Source organism: Eretmochelys imbricata, chromosome 1, assembly GCF_965152235.1.
Source record: "Eretmochelys imbricata isolate rEreImb1 chromosome 1, rEreImb1.hap1, whole genome shotgun sequence".
Lineage (NCBI taxonomy): Eukaryota > Metazoa > Chordata > Testudines > Cheloniidae > Eretmochelys > Eretmochelys imbricata.
In genome coordinates this window covers 345370568-345389934 of record NC_135572.1, presented here as the reverse complement: position 1 = coordinate 345389934, position 19367 = coordinate 345370568, and the positions used below count along the sequence as shown (strand labels likewise).

General features: G+C 43.0%; 1 protein-coding gene across 4 annotated transcripts in view; it reads left to right on the top strand.

Annotated features, from left to right (window-relative positions):
* Positions 1 to 854: 854 nt before the first annotated feature.
* OPTN (optineurin) overlaps positions 855 to 19367 on the top strand; it is a 42402-nt gene continuing 23889 nt past the window's right edge. Inside the window, exons 1-7 of one of the 4 annotated variants that reach the window (XM_077836525.1) lie at positions 855 to 994; positions 7395 to 7571; positions 9726 to 9928; positions 13395 to 13565; positions 14978 to 15057; positions 16146 to 16280; positions 18026 to 18116. In XM_077836525.1, the coding sequence (XP_077692651.1) occupies positions 7406 to 7571; positions 9726 to 9928; positions 13395 to 13565; positions 14978 to 15057; positions 16146 to 16280; positions 18026 to 18116 (846 nt within the window). In that variant the 5' untranslated portion in view covers positions 855 to 994; positions 7395 to 7405. The remainder of the gene's footprint in view (positions 995 to 7394; positions 7572 to 9725; positions 9929 to 13394; positions 13566 to 14977; positions 15058 to 16145; positions 16281 to 18025; positions 18117 to 19367) is intronic. The other 3 variants (XM_077836517.1, XM_077836509.1, XM_077836501.1) reach the window with 3 other exon arrangements.

Genomic DNA, 19367 nt, shown 5'->3' with positions numbered 1-19367 from the left:
AAGGAGAGTGATCACTTTAGATAAGCTATTACCAGCAGGAGAGTTGGGTGGGGGGGGGAGTATTTTTTCATGCTTTGTGTGTATAAAAAGATCTTCTACACTTTCCACAGCATGCATCCGATGAAGTGAGCTGTAGCTCACGAAAGCTCATGCTCAAATAAATTGGTTAGTCTCTAAGGTGCCACAAGTCCTCCTTTTCTTTTTGCGAATACAGACTAACACGGCTGTTACTCTGAATCCTGTCATTGTAAGGAGAGTGATCACTTTAGATAAGCTATTACCAACAGGCGAGTGGGTTTGTGGGGGGCGGGTGGGGAGAAAACCTGGATTTGTGCTGGAAATGGCCCAACTTGATTATCATACACACTGTAAGGAGAGTGATCACTTTAGATAAGCTATTACCAGCAGGAGAGTGGGGTGGGGGGGAAGAAAACCTTTTGTAGTGATAAACACCCATTTTTTCATGGTTTGTGTGTATAAAAAGATCTTCTGTACTTTCCACAGTATGCATCTGATGAAGTGAGCTGTAGCTCAGGAAAGCTTATGCTCATTTCAAGGCGAATCCTAGACTGAAGCCTGCCCTTCAGCGGCCCCGGGGCAGGCCGCGGGGCAGCGATTTCTCTCTCCCCGGCCCCAGGGGAGGGCAGGGGGGTTGTGAGGGGCAGAGGAGGAGCGGGCTGGGGGAAGCTCACGCCGCTTTTTGGCAGCCCACAGCCGCCCTCCCACGGGGCGTGAGCTCCAGGCGGGGCGCCTCAGGCTCCGCGCCAAGGCAGGCCCCGCTCCCCGGGGGCGGGGCCCGGGAAAGTCCCGCGGCGGCGGCCGGCGTCACGGGAGTCAGCTGAGCTGGGGAGGGCGGGGAGCGAGGCCCCATAACAAACCCGCCCCCGGCCGTGGGAGCCTGCGGCGGAGCGAGGAGGTGGCGGCGGCCGGGCGCGGCCGAGGCCGAGGGACGGAGCCGTTGGGCGCGGCCGGACGCGCGGGGTCTGGAGCTCAGGTGAGCTTCGCCCTCCAACGCGCCGCGCCGGGGGCCAGGGAAAGCGAAACTCACCCCCGCAGCGCGGCGGCGGGGAACGGGCTGCCGCAGGTGCCGCTTCCAAAGAGCGACCGCGCCCCGTCCCGCGGCACTGCGCCAGTGCGGGGAGCCGGCCCTGATCCCCAGGGGGACCCCCCCCACGCTCCCTGGGGGAGCCCGGCGCTGCCCTCCTGCCGCCTGCGCATCCCCGCGGAGGGGGGAGTGCTCGGAGCCCGGGGACGTTTGGAGACCCTGCGAGCTGGGGGCATGCTCAGCCTCCTCCTTGCTCATAGGATCCCCGGCCGTTGTGACCATCTTGTCTGACCCCTGGTAGACCACAGGCCAGATAACGCCCCCCCCCCCCCCCGATAATTCCTATTTGAACTGGAGTATAGTGGGGTGTCTGTCTGTTTTTTACACCACAGCCACTGCGCAGTTGCCACCTTTCACACCCCGACTTTCACAATGAGCCGAAAATCAAGCTAATCCCATTTCAAAACAAGGCAATCCCTAGGAACCCCCACGCTGTATGTGACTAGAGCCCCTGGCATGCAATCTGGGACTGCGGTTGGCCCCCTGTTTCTCCCCTCCCCCACTCTCTCCCCTGCTTGCTCCCCCACTTACCCCTGTTTGCTGGAAGCTGATTTAAAAAAAGAAGAAGAAGCTACAAGCCAAAAACCACCCAACAAGCAATCACAAGCCAATTAAGCCAAAAACAAGCCCAATTTCTGTGGTGGTGTTTTTTGGTGGGTTTGGCATGTCTGATTCACTGTTGTATGTCACCGGTCCCCATCGTGCTTCAAAATAACCATTACTTTAAAAAATGATCGTACTGCACAGTCACGGCTCAGAGCCCTGCAGGCTTAGAGATTAAAAAAAGGCACTGAGTGTTGTGGCCTTTGGGTGGAGGCACCAGGAGAATCAGCGGCGTGTTTTGTGGGTTGCTCTGTACCTCTGTAAAGAGAACCTGGTAGCAGGTGGCTGGAGCTGGGAGAGGAGACACGGAAATTATGTAGTTCAAAAGTGAGGCTGAAAGACTAAATCAAGAAACAAGATCTCTCCCTGCTGTCATAAAGCTGTGACACACAGGAATGCTGCTAAGAGACTGCGCTCTCCTAGCCTTGACCCATGTCAGGTAACTGGGGCTGTGGAATAAAAGTTAAAGGTCCCATGATAAGAGTCAGTGTCCAGAGATGATTTACATCCACCTCCATGTATTTAAAGAATAAATGATTTTTACCAAACCGAAGGGGCGTGAACTACTGCATTGCTAATGACTAAGGCCTACATTTTAGTCACAGGCATTTTTAGTAAAAGTCATGGACAGTAAACAAAAATTCACAGCCCGTGGTCTGTCCATGACTTCTATTGTATACCCCTAACTAAAACTTGGGCCGGGGGCTGTGGGTGCTGGGGGGAGGGAGGGGGCAGCGGCATGCCGTCTGGGACTCCCACTGGCGTTGGGGCGTGGGCGTGAGCAGCAGCGCGTGGCCCAGGACCCCTACTGGGGGGGAGGGTTGGTGGGGCTGGCAGGCTCCCTACCCAGCTTCGTGCATCTCCTTGGAAGAAGCCGGCACATCCCTGCAGCTCCTAGGGGGATTGAAGGCCGGGGGGCCCCCCGCATGCTGCCTCTGCCATGAGCTCTAGTGCCGCAGCTCCCCTTGGCCGGGAACCGCAGCCAGTGAGAGCTGTGGGGGCAGCACGCAGAGCCCCCTGGACCCTCTGCCTGGGAGCTGAAGAGACGTGCCAGATGCTTCCGGGGGGGTCCTCCCACCCCGAGGTAAGCGACACCCCTGCCCCAGCCCCCACCCAAACTGCTACTGGGGGGAGGAGCACGGTGGCCTGAGACTGCCCCAGCAGCGGCCGGTGTGGCTGGCCCAGGGGTTGCCTGATCTGTTCGGGCAGCCCTAGAGCCAGCTGCACCAGCCGCTGCAGAAGTAATGGAGGTCACAGAAAGTCTCAAAATCTGTGACCTCTGTGACAGACACAAAGCCTTACTAATGACACATCTCTTTAGGATTGATCAAGCCCTCCCCTTTACATGACCTCAGGGTTTTGGTTTCATGGCCGCCCTTCCTTTGGATGAGAAGGAAGAATTGAGATTCTCACTGGAACCTATTGGTAGAACTGTTCATGTTACCTGTTGAACCCAGCACTTACAGCTCCCTACAGACCAGGGACAAGAAACTGGAGGCCTGAATTTTCTTCCACTTTTTGCTTTTGACACTTGTGTTGCTCCACTGGAGTGACACCAGTGTGGTGAAGTGGAGATTCAGGCCATGTGACTCAAACCTGCACCATGACTGTGGAGAGCAGAAACACATAGGTATCTTTTGCTGAGCAGCTTGCAGCTATTTCTGTTCTGGATGTTTCCATATGAACAATTTCTTATAAATGGGTTGCTATTTGCTTATCTCTATTTATTTATTTATTTTATTATTATTAATAATACATGTTAAATATGTATAGTGCAAAAACTTTGTATGGGGCTTTACAGAGTTGAAGGCCAGGTCCCTGCACTGAGAACTTAAAATTTGTATTGGACAAAGCAAATAAAGGTAATCAAAAAAGAAAAGAATTTTAGGAAAGGGAAGGATAAAAGAGAAGGTACTATTTACTGTAAACAAATCCTAAACTCTCATTTTTTAAAATTGAGAATTTTTTGGGGCATCATCATAAGTTTCATTAATTTTGTTGTGATTATGGAGTTAGCTCTAAAATCCCTCCCTCCCTTACAATTAACTTATGTAGGTGAGAGTGAGTCATGCACCGGGTTAGGACTTAGACCCAGTTTGGCAGCCCTAGATTCAATTCCTTACTCTGATGCTGGTTTGCTGAGTGACCCTGAGCAAGTCCCTTTCCTTCCCTTCCCTGTGTCTCCCCACATCTAAAATGGGGATAACACTGGCCTCCTTTGTAAAGAGCTTTGAGATCTACAGGTGAAAAGTGCTATATAAGAAAAGGGCAGTATCTGTCCCTGACAATAGAATTACAGCCACAGGGCCACATTCCTGAGTATTTGGTTTTCTGGATTCAATAATTACATATTGCACGCCAGCACCACTCTGACAGGGCTCTCTGTCTCTTGAGCTTGACCTCTGTGGCAACCATCAAATGCTTGGCGGTGCTCCTAATGGAATAGAAATAAGTACACTATGAATTATACCATACCAGCCCTTTAACATCCAAATGTTCAGAAACTTATGAGAAGGCCTGATTGAAAAAGGGGTGGAAAGGGACAGGTAGATTAGATAATATAAGGCCAGCTGTGGTGGTTCTGTAAATACCTTTTTGGTGTAGGGAGGGAAAGAAAACTTTAAAGTGCCTTTTTTTTTTTTTAAATTCTAAAATAAGGTGAAAGAGGACGATATGGAGTTCAGGTGAGTGGAGATATGGATGTGTTCCATGCTATAGGACCAACCATAACTGTGAATGAATGAACTTTTAATGTGACGTGCCTACACTATTCTATTCTAAATAGTTTTTTGTACCACACTTATCACCATAGTGTCTGAGCACCTTCCAGCAGTGGATTGAGCAATGTAACTAACAGCCATCATGTTTGGTTCTCTCATGCTGTCCTCAGGGGAAGAAGTGTGGACAGTGGAGTGTGGTGTTTTGGTTTTTTTAAATATATATGTGTGTGTGTGTGTTTGTTGGAGAAGTCAAGTCAAGGAAATGCTCCTTGTTTTTGGAGTGGAAGTTGGTGAGGTTTATGATGGTCGTTAGTTCCTGAGGTAGTTCGTTCCAAAGTCTTGGTCTGGCCTCCAAGAAAGCTGTTTCCTGCACAGAGGAGCTTTATCCTTATTGTAGAAAGTTCCATTGCACCGGAGGAGAGAAGCTGTCGACCATGGTCTTCATCCCAGAGCTTTAGCCGCTCTTTTAGATACTCTGGGCCTAGGCCATGGAGCGCCTTCTGGGGAAGGACCAAGACCATGAACTTGATTCAGTATTATATGGGGATTTGGTGTAGGGAGCCAAGAACAGGTTTGATGTGTTCCAGGGTGGATTTGATTTAAATCACTAGTCAGGAAGTCTCGATTTAATCATGGATTTCTACATAAAAGTGTATTCTTATTGGTTGTTATAACCTTAATACGTATTCTTCACAACTCAGAGATAGATATAGGTTTCATTTTTAGAAGGTACACACTATACATTTTTAAAGTGATTTATTTTGAAAACTTTTCAGATTAGTTTTACAGCTATATCAGAAAATGAATGATTGTTTGGTTATTTCATTTACCAAAGGTAATTGAAGCAGATATTTATGAAGTCATTGGGAGGTGAACTATCTACAAATCAACAGTTTAATCATTAATATTTGGAGAATTTTCCTGCCATGCTGTATTAGGAGGAGAACATCACGAGACAGACATTTAAATTGTTTTGTTTAACTAAAACAACAACATTATGTATTCTAGATTTTTTTTCTTCAACAGCAAACCTATAATAGTTTAACAAAACAAGCATATGAATTTTTGAATTTAGTTAAACATTCAAGTTTTTTAATATCAAGTTAGTTTTTGTTAAAATTGTTTTTAACTAAAATAGTTAAATATATATATTTTTTTAAAACAAAAATTAAATAGACTATGTCAGCCAGATCAACATGAGAAGCTTAAAATATTGGCTTCTGCAGTTAACTCAGTCGTCTTCACCTTCATTTTCCTCTTTGTTCATAATCTGGAAAAGAAAAACAAGCGTTCCTGGTTTTTCAGGTCCCAAACGATTTCTCAATTTGGAATGAATTAGTCCAAAGGAAGAAAATATTCTTTCTACACCAGAAGAAGAAGCTACTGTTGTTAAAAGTGAGATTATCACTTCAACGGTCTCTGAATCCAAGTGCTTAAGTGACTTCCACCAGTTTACTGGTGTGCCTGTCTTTAAAACATCATCAGCAAACATATATTTCTTGAATGGTTCTTATTCCCAAACTGGGTCTCTTTTATGGCCTGCTGCCATTATAGGTTTTCCCTTCTAGTGAGAGAATGGTATGAAGGGTACACTCAGAAAGACCTCAAAACTTCTTGAATATGCTGCTCAAACAGTTTCACTTTTGTTTCTACTGCCTGTCCCTCCCTGCTCACATTTATCTCCAGACGTCTTCTCCTTGTCTAGATCTATCCTGCTCACAACAATCTTCTATTCACTGAACTTTTTGAAACTTTGCACTTTTAGAGAGAGGTAAGGTATTGACTCTGTATACACAAATTTGCAAAGGGACAATAGGGTTGAGGTCTGTGATATCTCACCTCTATATATTATTTGTTTGTTTAAAAACATTTTTGCTGTTAACAAGCATGTTATCTCTGGAGACACAAATCCACAGTTTGAGAACTGCAAAATTAAGCATCTCTGATCGTAACTTCTAGATTGAGCACTGAGTCCCATTGGGTAGATAGAAAGATTAACCTAAATAATCTATACAGAAGCCCTTAGAACCCCATAAAATTGGGTCCCTAATCCATGAACTATTGGAACTCATTTACAAAACTTTTCTTAAACATTACATAAATATATTGTCTCATACTATAGAATTAGAATTTATAATCCTATTCCATGATGAGATATCTTTGAGCTATAATGTATCTTAATTAAAACCATCTTTAGATAGGTTTTTTCCTCAAAAAGCATTTTATCAAAAAAATTCTATTTAAATTTAAAAAATCAGATTTTTAAAAAACATTTTTAAAAAAAAAAAATCATTGATTTTTATCCACCCTGATGTGTTCACAGTAGATTGTGTATTGCTGAGGAAATGTGCTGCAGAGTTCTGTATCAAGGCCCAGAATTGTAGATGAATCTCTTGAACAAAATGTGGATGAAACACCCAAGTGCTGCCTGGTTTCAAGTCAAAGCCATGTGCAACTTGTAGGGGTTTGCCCCAAAATGATACAAGCCCACGTTTCCTGAAGGTTAATGAGTCTTGGCTGAGTGTTATGTGAATAAACTAAATAGCTCAAGGCTCACACAGATCTTTTGCAAAAAGAAAAGGAGTACTTGTGGCACCTTAGAGACTAACAAATTTGTTTGAGCGTAAGCTTTCATGAGCTACAACTCACTTCATTGGATGCAACAGCTGTAGCTCACGAAAGCTTATGCTCAAATAAATTAGTTAGTCTCTAAGGTGCCACAAGTACTCCTTTTCTTTTTGCGAATACAGTCTAACATGGCTGCTACTCTGAAACAGATCTTTTGGGGATTTATGGGGAATACTCTGTTGTGGTAAGCTCAATAGCAACACTCCTTTGTCATGGCAGTGCAGAACGATCTAGTGGTGTATCCATGGTATGTCTCAGTTGTTGGCTAGCTACTGGATTTTTTTGGTATGCAACTTTTCATCAAGAAATTAAATTTCTCTTTGTTAATCTTATTATAGTCACTGCAGTGATGTCCAGCAAGCCGCTAAGGCGTCCTGCTGAAAATGGTGAATGTCACAACAGTGAAACGGGAAATGGACCCCACAATCTGGCTTCTCCTACACTTGGCACGTACACCCCAGAAGAGATGGTGCAGCAGATGAAAGAGCTGATTACAGAGAACAATGAATTAAAAGGTGAATGAGAACCTGCCTTGAAATGTAGAGGCTAGATTCTCCATGGTCTTGTATCTTGTGTTGTCCTTTATACCTGTGCCAAGTGGGTTTAAAAACACTATCAAATACGAATTCCCTGCCCAACCACAGTGGTGTGGTAACATTGCACTGTGCATAGATGTAAATGACTACACAAGGTGTAAGGCAATACAGAATCTGCCCCATGCTATATGGTAATATTTAAGGTGATCTTATGAAATTGAATCTGTATGGAAGAATAAGGGGAAACAACCAGACTGAAGTATAACTTGGTTTCTTGAGAATTATAGAAATAGTTAGTACAGGTTTGCAAAATTAGTATGAAAACTTACCAGACCAGGCACAAAATCTGTTTGGCTATGATGATTGATACAAAAAAAAATGACATTTCCTCGTCAAGGAAACAAATGTATTTGCCCTGGTCAAGTAAAGTGTTTTTTCCCTCCTGAAGGCTGGGTTAGTGTGACCCGGGGCCAGAGAGTTCCATGAGCCATTAGGCTTTTAAATTTTATATTTCAAAACAACATTCTATATTTAAAACTTAGATTATTAATAATTCTTATCGCACTAATCTTGCATTACTAATTACATGGGGTACATGAAGGGACACATTTCAGAGCCTTAAATCAATACTATACATAGGAATTATGTTGAGATAAAATAAGAGAGCTCTCTTGGGCAGATCTTAGGGCAAATGGAAAGCTAGAGCAACGTATGTAATTCATCACAGGTTAAAAAATGAAGACCAAATATCTGTACACACCTACCATTTGTCTTGCATCTTGTAAGATGTCGTCTCTGTAGATGCAACATCACTAGTGCTGCTCATTAATTGAGTACCACCTTTTTAGCTGTAAGAGCTCTTATTTTTACAGCTGTCAGATTTCCAGAGTCATTAGATACCCTTGGCTTTACATCCTAGAGGATCTTTCGTGGTCTGGGAAGCAATGTATAGAATAACTTTAATAGTATCTTTTCAATACCAGCTGGGCAGTCCAATACCATATGAAGTAAAGTTTCAGGACCAAACTTTCAGCTCATGTAAACTGGCATAGCTCCATTGTCTTCAGTGGATTTATACCAGAAGAAGAAATAGTCCTCCGTGTATATTACAGCTCCAGCACACTTTACTATTGGAAGCTAAAGAAAAGTACATTGTGTTTGAAATCCAGTAACCCTGAAAGAAGTGAGTCTTTAAAGTGGCTCTGACCTGAAATATTTTAATTGATTTGTCAGAGCCCTTCATAATTGTATATCCTCACAGATTCATGATGTTTATAAAAGTCTTCTCACCCAAGGGAAAAAATCACTATGTACAGGACAGCAATGAGGCTGTTTACTTAGTGTGTTTAACAGCACTTTGTATCTAATCAAACAGGGAAATAATATAGCAAACCACTTTCAGCCATAGTAAGCATCGGTATAACTTGTAACACTTTCAGACAGAGATGTGGCTTTCAGATTGACAGCGTCTTTTAAATTCAGTGACGTTTTTTTTTGTGGATGTTAGAATGTATGATCCCTGACTGAGTCTGACATTTTGTGTAGTGGCCCCAAAGCTCTTTAATTTCCTTTAGCTAGATCGCTCTTTATTTAAATAAGGATCAGCACTGGCCTCTACATGTTATTGTCACTCAAGTCAATGGAAATTGTATGGGTATCTGAGCGCTTAATTGGATCCTAAAATATCTTAGGTTTTGAATATTCAGACTGTATTTATGTAAACGTGTAGCCAGGATTTTCCAGTGAGGCTCAAGAGTATGGTCTGATTCTCCCCTGTCTTGTATCTTGTAAAGTCATTTACACCTGCACAGTATGAAAGGCAGTGGAGAAGCAAGTCATGCCTCACTGGTAAGTGGTGATCTAGTGGTAACCCAAGAGATTCAGAGACCATGGACAGGTAATTTAGTGTTATGGCAATACTATTTTTTTAGAGGGCCCCAAACAAGATCAGCACCCAATTGTGCTAGATACAACAAGCCTATAGTGAGAAAGTCCTTATCCCAGATAGCTGACCATCTAAATAGAAATACTCTGCTCTTCTGTGCAGAACATTGTCACTGGCCTGGCTCACTTTCCTATTTCTCTGGCAAGGGATTAGTATCTGTTCATATGTTGTTTCTGAACACTCTCTAGAAGCCATGAAGATACATAACCAAGCTATGAAGGATCGGTATGAGGAGCTTTCTGTATGGCGAGAGAAACAGAAGGAGGAGCGGGAGTTTTACGAGTCCAAGTTCAAAGAAGCTAAACATTACTTGCAAGTCAAGTGCCTTGAAAACGAAGAGCTACAGAAACAACTTCAAAGCTTAAAAGAGAAAGAGGTGGGGTCTGAAATGGTAAATAAAAAGTGGCCCACCAGCTTTTTATTCGTATCTCTTTATTACACTGTATTTTTTAATTTTTTTTCCATTTTTTTGTTTTGTTTTTACTTTAGAGGGATTGTATCATAATGGAAATCATTGGACTGATTTTTTTCCAAAGGTAACTGACTTCCAGGAGATTTGAGAAATCAGGCCACAGCTGAGAGAATTAAAACTGAACTTCGGACATCTCATTCACTTTTCATTCTCTGTTCTGTTAGTCATGTTTCTCTTTTGGTTTCATTTGTTTTTCCTAGTTGTTTTTTTCCTTCTTTTTTCCTAGTTTAGTTTAGTGCTCTTGCGTTTGGGCTTCCATTGTTAGAGGGGGAAGTTTAAATGCAAAAAACAAAACCCCACCAGAAACCCTTCCCACTATTTCCATCTAACTTTTTTTTTAAGTCATAAAAATACTCTTGTTCATATTGGGCCAAATGCATCTCTGGTCTGCAGTACCTATATTTTGAGTCCATCTAAACTGCCTGTCTGCATCCCTCTAAGTAATGGGGAAAGTTGCTTTGTAACTGAGTGGTTTGAAACAGGGTAGGAGGTGGTGCTAGCTCATTGGGGTGCCTTAAGCAGGAATATTGTTGCCCCCTCCCCACATACAGGCGGCCCTCTTGAGCTGCTCAGGGTCCTAAGCAATTGCTAGGTCTGCTTATGCCTAGTGCCAGCTCTGCCCCCTGAGGTAGCTATCTAGTAGCTTGGCAACATTGACTTGCATGTATTGTCATGCAGAAGGCCTATATTGAAAAAACCTATTTAAGGTTTGTACTGGGATATGCATGTGGAGATATATTTGCACCTTCAGGTGTAGAACGTTTATTTAAAATTGATACTTCAGGGTTTAAACCAACTGTTAGGGATTAAGATGAGAGCTTCATGGGGGCAGTTTATCGCCCATCTGCCTACTAAGGGGCTTCTTGCGCCTTCCTTTGAAGCATCTAGTGCTAGCCAATGTTGCAGGATACTAGTTGTTTGTTATTATTAGTTTGTATTAGATGAGCTACAGATCTGATCCAATCTGGCAGTTCTTATGTTCATTCAAATTCAAAGCTGACATCTCACTGGCATTCAAAGATTGATGTCCACAAATTCACTCTGTGACCTGTTTGCCCTCTGAAATATGCTTTTCTGCATTTGACTGGTGGGCAGGACTCTCTTTGTCTTCCAACCCCAAAGGAGTGGGGTGTATGGGGAAATGGAGGGAAGAGAGAAATCACTATAGGGTAGAATAGAGGAGGATGATCAAATCAGAAAAGAACAAACCTCTTGTAAAAAGAATGAGAGCATCTTTTAGACAGAAAACACGAAGCGGGAGTTAGGACTCTGGTCTAACATGGGGTCTAAGATTCTGATCCTGCAATGAATTCTACATAGGCAGAAGTTATTGGGGCCCTTGGCAGGCCCAGGTGTTAGTCTAGACCTTGATGAGCTCTAAGGGAGGAAAAACTGTTCATTTTTTAATTCACAGTATGTTAAACTAGTTTCTCAAAATTCCTCTTTAAAGTGATGCTATCAGGTCAAACTTTGCGCCAAATTAATTTTTTTTGCAAAGCCTGCCACAGAGAGAGATGTTTTTCTTTTAATATCTTATTTTGTTTCCTGTAAAAACTCTGTTCAAAAAAGCAAACCAACAACCAACTGCAGGATTTGCAAAATAAATCTTGCAGCTTTTGCCAGGGCATGAAAACATCAAAGTGACAAAGAAATTCAAGAAGTAAGACTAGATTTTTTTTTTTTTTTTTCAGGGTTAAGAATCTCTTGTGGTGGTGACCTAGGCAAGGACACTTATTACTGTTTGTGATTTCTAGCCTGACAATATCACTTAAGCCAAGACTATTTTCCCTTTTCAGGAATTGTCCTGATTGTAACCTAAATTCTCTTCAGAGAGAGAATATGAAACAGTCCCTTATTTAAGATGAACTTTATTTAACTTTAACTTTGAATCCTATCTTTTTACTTTAGCATTTTCTAAAATAAAATACAGCATAGCCACTTGCTGCTCATTAGGTGACCTCATGTGCCCACACAGTTTCAACTACTGATGAATCACAGATCCATCCTCTGGCCTTCACAGGCTATAAATACTAGCACTCAGAATGGCTTTGAGAGGAAAAACCCCTACACTTCTGCCTTCTTGCCAGCAAGGGCTGTGATAAGGCTATTTCCCCTCCTGGTCTGAACACAAAATCCGAGGCAACAAGAGGTGGAGGAGATGCTATATGAGGAGTGGCAGCACCAGAGCAGATGCCAGCGTGGCAAAACTTTAGGAGCTGGGGAAGGTGGCGGGGGGTGGGGGGGAGAAACTGGGGCAAAGGATGCAGCATAGAAGGGAATGGAGGAGACTGGGGGGAGGGGGGGGTTGCCCGGAACTCATAGTGGCAGTGCGGAGGGCAGAAGGGAAAAAGCTGGGGCAGAGGGAGACAAACTCAAGGGGAAGGATTGGGAGTTGAGCAAGTTGCCATAGGGAGGGGTGGAAACTGGAGCTTAATGGTTAAGTAGAAGCCAAAAAAATGGGGTTCTCAAATCCCCCCTCCCCACCCCCAAGGAGGGAGAAGAGACTCTGGGCAAGATGTGGGGAGACTGGGGGGATTTGGAGAGGCTTTCCGAGGAAGAGATAGGAGGGAGAGATTTGGAAGAAGGGATGGGGGAAATTGCAGATGTGAAGAGAGAGCCTTCAGCAAAGAGAAGGGGAACAGGGGGAGAGATTGTAGGGAAAGGGGCAGACAGAGGGGCATTTGGAGAGATTCCAGGAAGAGAGGAGGTAGGATCCCAGATGAGTTGGAGAAAGAGAAGTGAGGAAGAAGGGGGTACACAGGAGAGGGAATAGTTTTAAGTCCAAGGAGAGACTGGTGGGGATTGGGGAATGGGGCTTAGAGTGTTGGAGTCAATGGTGGGGAATGAGGAATAAAGAGAGATTGGATTTAGAGTCTACCTATTTTACATGGCCCCCACACTGTATTGTCCACTTATTTAAAATAGTCCTGTCGGCACTATGGAATTTACCGTATTGAAGGACCTGGTGAAAACACATTTGTCTCCCTGGCATGGTTAACTTAAAACACAGTTTGTTCTTGCAGTGCAGATAGGGGAGAACTGGGCTTAATGAGCTTGAGTCTCCTCTTGCTTACACCAGTGTAGCTCTACTGACTTGAGTGGAGTTGCTCCTGGTTTACGGCAGTGTTGAGGAGAATCAGGTGCATGTTTCAAAACTGGGCTCCAGCCTTGCAGGAGATGGTTGCGTTATTTGATAACTTAGTTTAATGCAGTTTGATCAGAGCAAATTTTAATAGTTTATTCACTGACTTTTTCTGTGTATACCTAATGGTGTTGAGGCTGTTTGGGATGCTGTTGTGTTGTTTTTGCCTCAGCACTTCTGCTTGGGTAGCTTTGGATATCTGTTTGGTTGGCTAATATGGTGTGTATTTTACATCTTTCCCAGGGGAACTGCACAGTCCTTAGGGAGGAAATGACCCAGGAAACTAAGCAGCTGAAGACCCAGGTGGTGCGGCTCCAGGCTGAGAAGGCAGATCTGCTTGCCATTGTTTCAGAACTACAGCTCAAACTCAATGTCCCATCGACAGAGGACTCTTTTGTTGAGATCAGAATGAGTGTAAGTTATTGGGAACAAACCATTAACAGCACCATATTTTTGCTTCAAGAAGTATCAGTTGGCCTATTGCAGGAAGAGTATGGAGAGCACAATCTGAAAAGTTTTTGTGGTTCAGACAGGATATTTTTGAGGGCAAATTTCTGTGAGATCCATGAGGGATTTAGCAGTGCAGTTTCCTGTAATGGTAAATGCACAGCTCAGTCCCTGTGCAATGTGTTGAAAAGACTGTATGCCACTTTGAGAGGGGGGCTAACAACCCCAGCCCTAATAGCTGCAACACAGGTTGCACTGAAGTGCATGAGTGAATAAAATACTGGTTTGTGGGGTTTTTTTTTTTTGAATAACTGACTTTCCTCTGGGGATTATTCTTTAAAGGGATTTTTGTCTACTTTCTCCTATAGTAATGAGGGCCCTTATGCGTGTGTGAGTGAGGGCTGGAGAACTAGATGGCGTTTCTGTTCTCCATTCTCTTCTGTTCAGTCTGTTTCTTCCACACTGCGCTGACACCACTCCAGGCAGATGCCTGGAGCAGGCATTGCATACCACAGGTTCACTTTTGTGCTGTGTTTAGTTCAGGGGAAACTTGTATGTGTGGGTTTGGGGTTTTCTTCCCCCTCCCCCCTTCCTGGTGGCAGGGAAAGGGTTCCATTTTCTGTTGACAGAAATTAGAGATGCTGTCAAACTCAATTTAGCTCAAATTTTAGATATTCAAAAGTTCTGTGCTGTAACTGTGCTAGAGACAGAGAGAGCTACTTCTGCTATCACCATTGAATCTACGGAGGCTTCTTCATGGACAAAATCAATAGTTTCTTGATCATTTTTATGGTAGTGGATCCATGTCTGGAAGGGCAATCGCTGCGTTAGGCTGAAAGGGTTTAATTCACCCTCACTCACTGGGGAATTCTAGAATTGCTGGGGAAGCTTCAAGCTGTGAGCTCAACTTATGCCCCATTATGGCTACAAAATTCAATCAGGAAGGCATTGGGCTCTATATTGGCAGGGAGAAATTATTCCCTATGGGAGGGCAGGTTGTTGGCTTACCACAAATGAGTGGTTGTTAGACCTATACTGGAAGTCATCTCTGATATTGATGAGCATGTCAACTGCCTGATCTCTGATTTTTTTGCTTGGGAAAAAATTAGTGGCAAAAGGTTGTAGGGGGAAGGGATGGCTCCTCTGTTGTCCTTCTCATTTGATCTGTACTAATGGGATGGCCAGAGTACACATTAAATATTAACTTTTAAAATTTCCAAATGTGAGATTTAGTCCCTGGAATCTTGTGTAGTTGTGTTGTCATGGTGTGATTCTTCCTCAGCTTTCTCTTATTCAAAAAGTAAATGAAATAAAAGCAGATACGCTAGCTAGTGACAACATTGAAATATCAAAGCTAATATTCTTTTTATCCCCAACAGGAAGGAGAACCAAATGCAGCTTTAAAAGAAAATCAGGATGTTGTTAATGACCAAAGGACCAACAACGCAGCTGCCTACATGTATGTGGATTCTGGTGCTGTTTCAAGCTTGAGATATATAATTTTTTTTAAACCAAAATCACAGAATGTATTGCTTAAGACTCCTCCCACAATTCTATCTTCACATGAACTTTATGCCTGAGGCTTGTTTCCTTGCTGAACTTATACTTCTTTATAGGTTTAGGCAGCTGATACTATTAAAGTTTCCATTTTGGATGCTGCCCAATTTAGTAGCAAGGACTGTCTTAGATAATCTCATGTGACATGCTAGCTACGTTTCAGTAGCGCATAATGTGATTCCTATACATCCTATCACAAAATTTGGGGAGTATGAACGTAATGAATACCCAGACACACACTCCCAAGCCACAAGGAGAGGAAGGTTTGTGTCCTATCCCAGGAAAGTCAATTTCCCTATTACTTATAGTGAGGTCTCACATTTGATGTCATGAACTAATATGTTTTCCATTAGCATAATCTGACTTAAAAAAGCACTTTATGGGGGTGAAATACTACAGGATTTATTGGCTCAAAAATAAGGCAATTTTAATGAAAATGTAATTTTATTGGGATTTTGGGGTGGGGGGGGAATTGTTTTGTAGAGAGATGTGAAATTTTGCATGTTTAATTGGAAAAACAGCCATTTTGTGAAGACATCCATCATGAAAAGCAACACTTTTGGTTCCACAAAATGACCCATAATATACTTGTGAATATTTTAAATGTCAGATTTCTGTTTTTACATGGACCTACTCAGTTAAGTGGTTGAATACATCCTCCCTCTTGTTGTGAGCTGTTTTTGAAGTGGTGCTTGAAGCAAGAACTGCACTCATGGTCATGGAGCCAGATCTTGAGGATCATGGGCTGCCACTATTTTAGCCTTTTGGCAAGACTCATTTTTTGGGTGTCCAACTTGAGACACTCTAATAGGGCCTGACTTTCAGAGAGCTGGTTCTCAACAATTTCTGAAAATGTGGTCCCTATAAAGTGTCAAGCTGAGCATCCGGAATCACTAGTCACTTCTGAAAATCTTGGCATTCAGCTGGGCAAATGGTGGACTGTAAAAATTAATTTGTAATCACCTGTACTAATAGCATGTTTGATCAAAGCAGGAGCAGATCTGTGGATGAACCAAAGAATTTGGAATCTGAAGAGCTTACTGTTAGCCAACTTCTTTGTTGCCTTAGAAATGAGACTCAGATGAGAGAGAGCCTTGAAAAGGAACTTCAAGAACACAAGGAGAGGTATAAAATAGATGGTAACAAGTATTTTGAATTGCAACCATTATCCATCAGAGCCATTTCAGCCAAAGCTACCAAACCCGTGGGTAGACAGGGACAAGCTCAAATGTCAATATGATGTTGACAGTAGTATACAGGCTGTAGTACATGCTGCTGTGCATTGACCGATATTTATCTCATAATGACTCCTTTATTGTAGCCATGGGAGTGGTAAATCACAGGTTCTCTTCTTCTATTTTCTACTCCTGTTCTCTTAATTCTCAACACAAAGCAGTTCAGGATCCTTTTCCCGTTGCCCCCTCTGGGCTTGCAGTTTCCCAAAATTGAAGTGAAATGGTGTGATGGATATTTGAGGACATTTTAGCTCATGAATTGCTCATGCACTGTCTCTGCAGTTTTCCAATGAAATATTCTCATGGTGTGATGTCCTTTCTATGGGACCTTGGGCAAGTCAAATTTTATATAGTGTGAATAATAATAGTTACTTCACAGGGCTTTAATTCTTTAAAGTTTGAGACTCTCAGATACATTATTTTTGAAAGCTCCTTAGAAATGCTTAAAATTTAATTCCAGATACCTAAAGCGAATGTCCCAGATGAGACCTGCATAAGCTCAGTCACATTGGTGTAAATTGGAAGTAACTGTTCAAGTTACTGAAATTTCACTGGTGTGAGCCGAAGCTGCTCCACAATTGCCATTTTGCAAGGACAGCGTGAGATCTGTTTGGAGTAGACACTATACCAGTGCAAATCAATCACATAATGATTCTAAACGGCCTTCCTAGAAGTGATAACAAGCTTTGCCAATAGCCAAATTACTTTCTAGATATGTCTACACTACAGTTAAACACCATGCAATTAATCACCTCCAGCTTGAGCCCAAATATCCACACCGCAATTAAACAGCTCCATGGCCAGAGCCCCTCAGGCTGACATGGCGAGCCGAGGGTGTTTAATAGCAGCGTCGACATATCCTCAGGGTATGTCTACTCAGTAGTTTAAGTTGTTTTTTTGTAGTGTTGGCAGGTGTACCCATGCTGGCTTTAACCTGGCCAGCACAGGTAACAATAGCAGTGAAGACGCAGTTGTCACGGGTTGCCGCATAGGCTAACTGCCCCAGTAAAAGCCTGCCTGGGGCACTATGTACTCAGGTTGTTAGCCCACACTGGAGTCCATGCTGCTATATTAAAGCTAGTATGGGTGTACCTACCCACAATATAATTTGCACCTTAATTTGCAGTGTAGATGTATCCTCAGAAAAGTGTGAAATTCTCCTTACCATTTGAAAACCTCAAAGGAAAAAACAGATTCAGAATTAATATTTCTGATCGTGTTCCCAACTTCCAAGAGACACAAGGGACAGATGCATCCATACCCATAGAAAAAGATTTTTGGAAAGTAGCTTTCATTTGTACTGTGACATGATCACTATGAACAATGATCACTACAGCTGAATCCCACTTTATTCCTGTACCATGAAAATAAACTTGTATGTCTTTATATATAAAATGAGGTAAGGGCAAGGTATGTAGGAGAATCCAAAAAAATAAATCAGCTTCTGGACATATCTTCATATTTCACTGTGTGCTTATATATTTTTAATTCTGACTTATGCGGGAAATGTTAGTGTTAGAGTAATATATACAGCAATAGCATATGGTCTCTGAATGCTCCCACTTTTTAAAATGCTCATTATCTCATACTGAATGTGTGTTGAAACTATCATCATTGACTCCTTATGTTTCTCAGGCTATCGAAGTTGGAGAAGGAAGTGGCTGATTATCTGGAGACTGGAACTCAAACGGAATGGGCAAAAGAAGAGGATGAAAGTGCAAAGAGAGTACGTAGCAGTCATCTGGGGACACGATTTTGAGCAACTACAAAGAACTTGTTGGGGGCAGGCAAGATTAGTGTTAATGATACAAGGGTCTAGCCCTTTGGCTGCACCTGAGAAGAATTGGGCAAAGTTCAAGAGGAAGATACAAAGGTGAACTCCATGCTCCTCTGATCCTGGACTGGTTCTCCTGAAGGGTGTTCTAAATTACACAAACTACCAATAGCCCCAAGAAGCAGTTAGCTGCAGCCAGGAATCAGTAGGACATAGTGGAGTCACACTCATGCCCAACTACCTTGACCATGCCCTCTAAACAGGGCAAAGGAGTGACATAGGATCTTTTATGCCCACAGAGGATCTCTCTAATTTGGAGTAATCCTCCCATGTCTTGGGCCACAATCCACTGGCAATGTGGTGTAAAACACTGACCCTAGCTGCAGAGTTCAGGCCTGAATCCATGTTTGGATGGGGGTTATTTCTCTCCTAGCATTAATGTATTTTTCCCCCTGATTTTGGTGAGTTTATTGCCATGGAGGAGCACAACTGTCTTGGACATAGATGCAGTTGCAGATATAGCTGGGTCTTAATCCTTTGAATTAAGGCCTTGAACTGATGGTGGGAGCCAATGGAGAACAAAGTAGTAAGCTCACAGTGACTGGCACTTGTATCTGCATAAGTTGGTTTTTCTGTTGCTCAAATGTTTAGCCACAAGTACAGTGAATTATAGTAATCAAGTCTGAAGGTGACAAACGTGGATTATTGGGGCTAGATCTTCAAGGAAGAAGGGGTGGAGGATTGTAGCTGCTGAAGGTGGAAGAAGGTGGTGGTGTGTGTGGTTGGTTTTTCATTTGTTTTTTTTTTGGGGGGGGGGGGGGGAGTTTGCTGCCACAAACCATTTGAAGGGGAGTCCCAGCCACTGATACTGCCTGGTCATTTAGGGGATGGTGGGTTTCCCAGGCAAAACTGCCTCTCCATACCAGTCTGATGAACAGAGTGGGAGATGTCCCAGCAAATTTCTTCAAGTATTTTCCTCTTCTGACTACTTCAGTCTTGTCTGGGTTCAGGTTGAGTCAGATACCCTTGATCCAGATGTAGGCATTGTGACATACTTATGACTGTGCTGGCTGCATCTGTGAAAACATGAAGTGTACAGCTGGGTTTTCTCAATATATTGTTGGCAGCAGAGTTTCTGTTTCACCAACTCTCCCAGCAGCTTCTCGCCAATGCAGATGTTGTAGGGGGCCAGGAGAGCAGGGT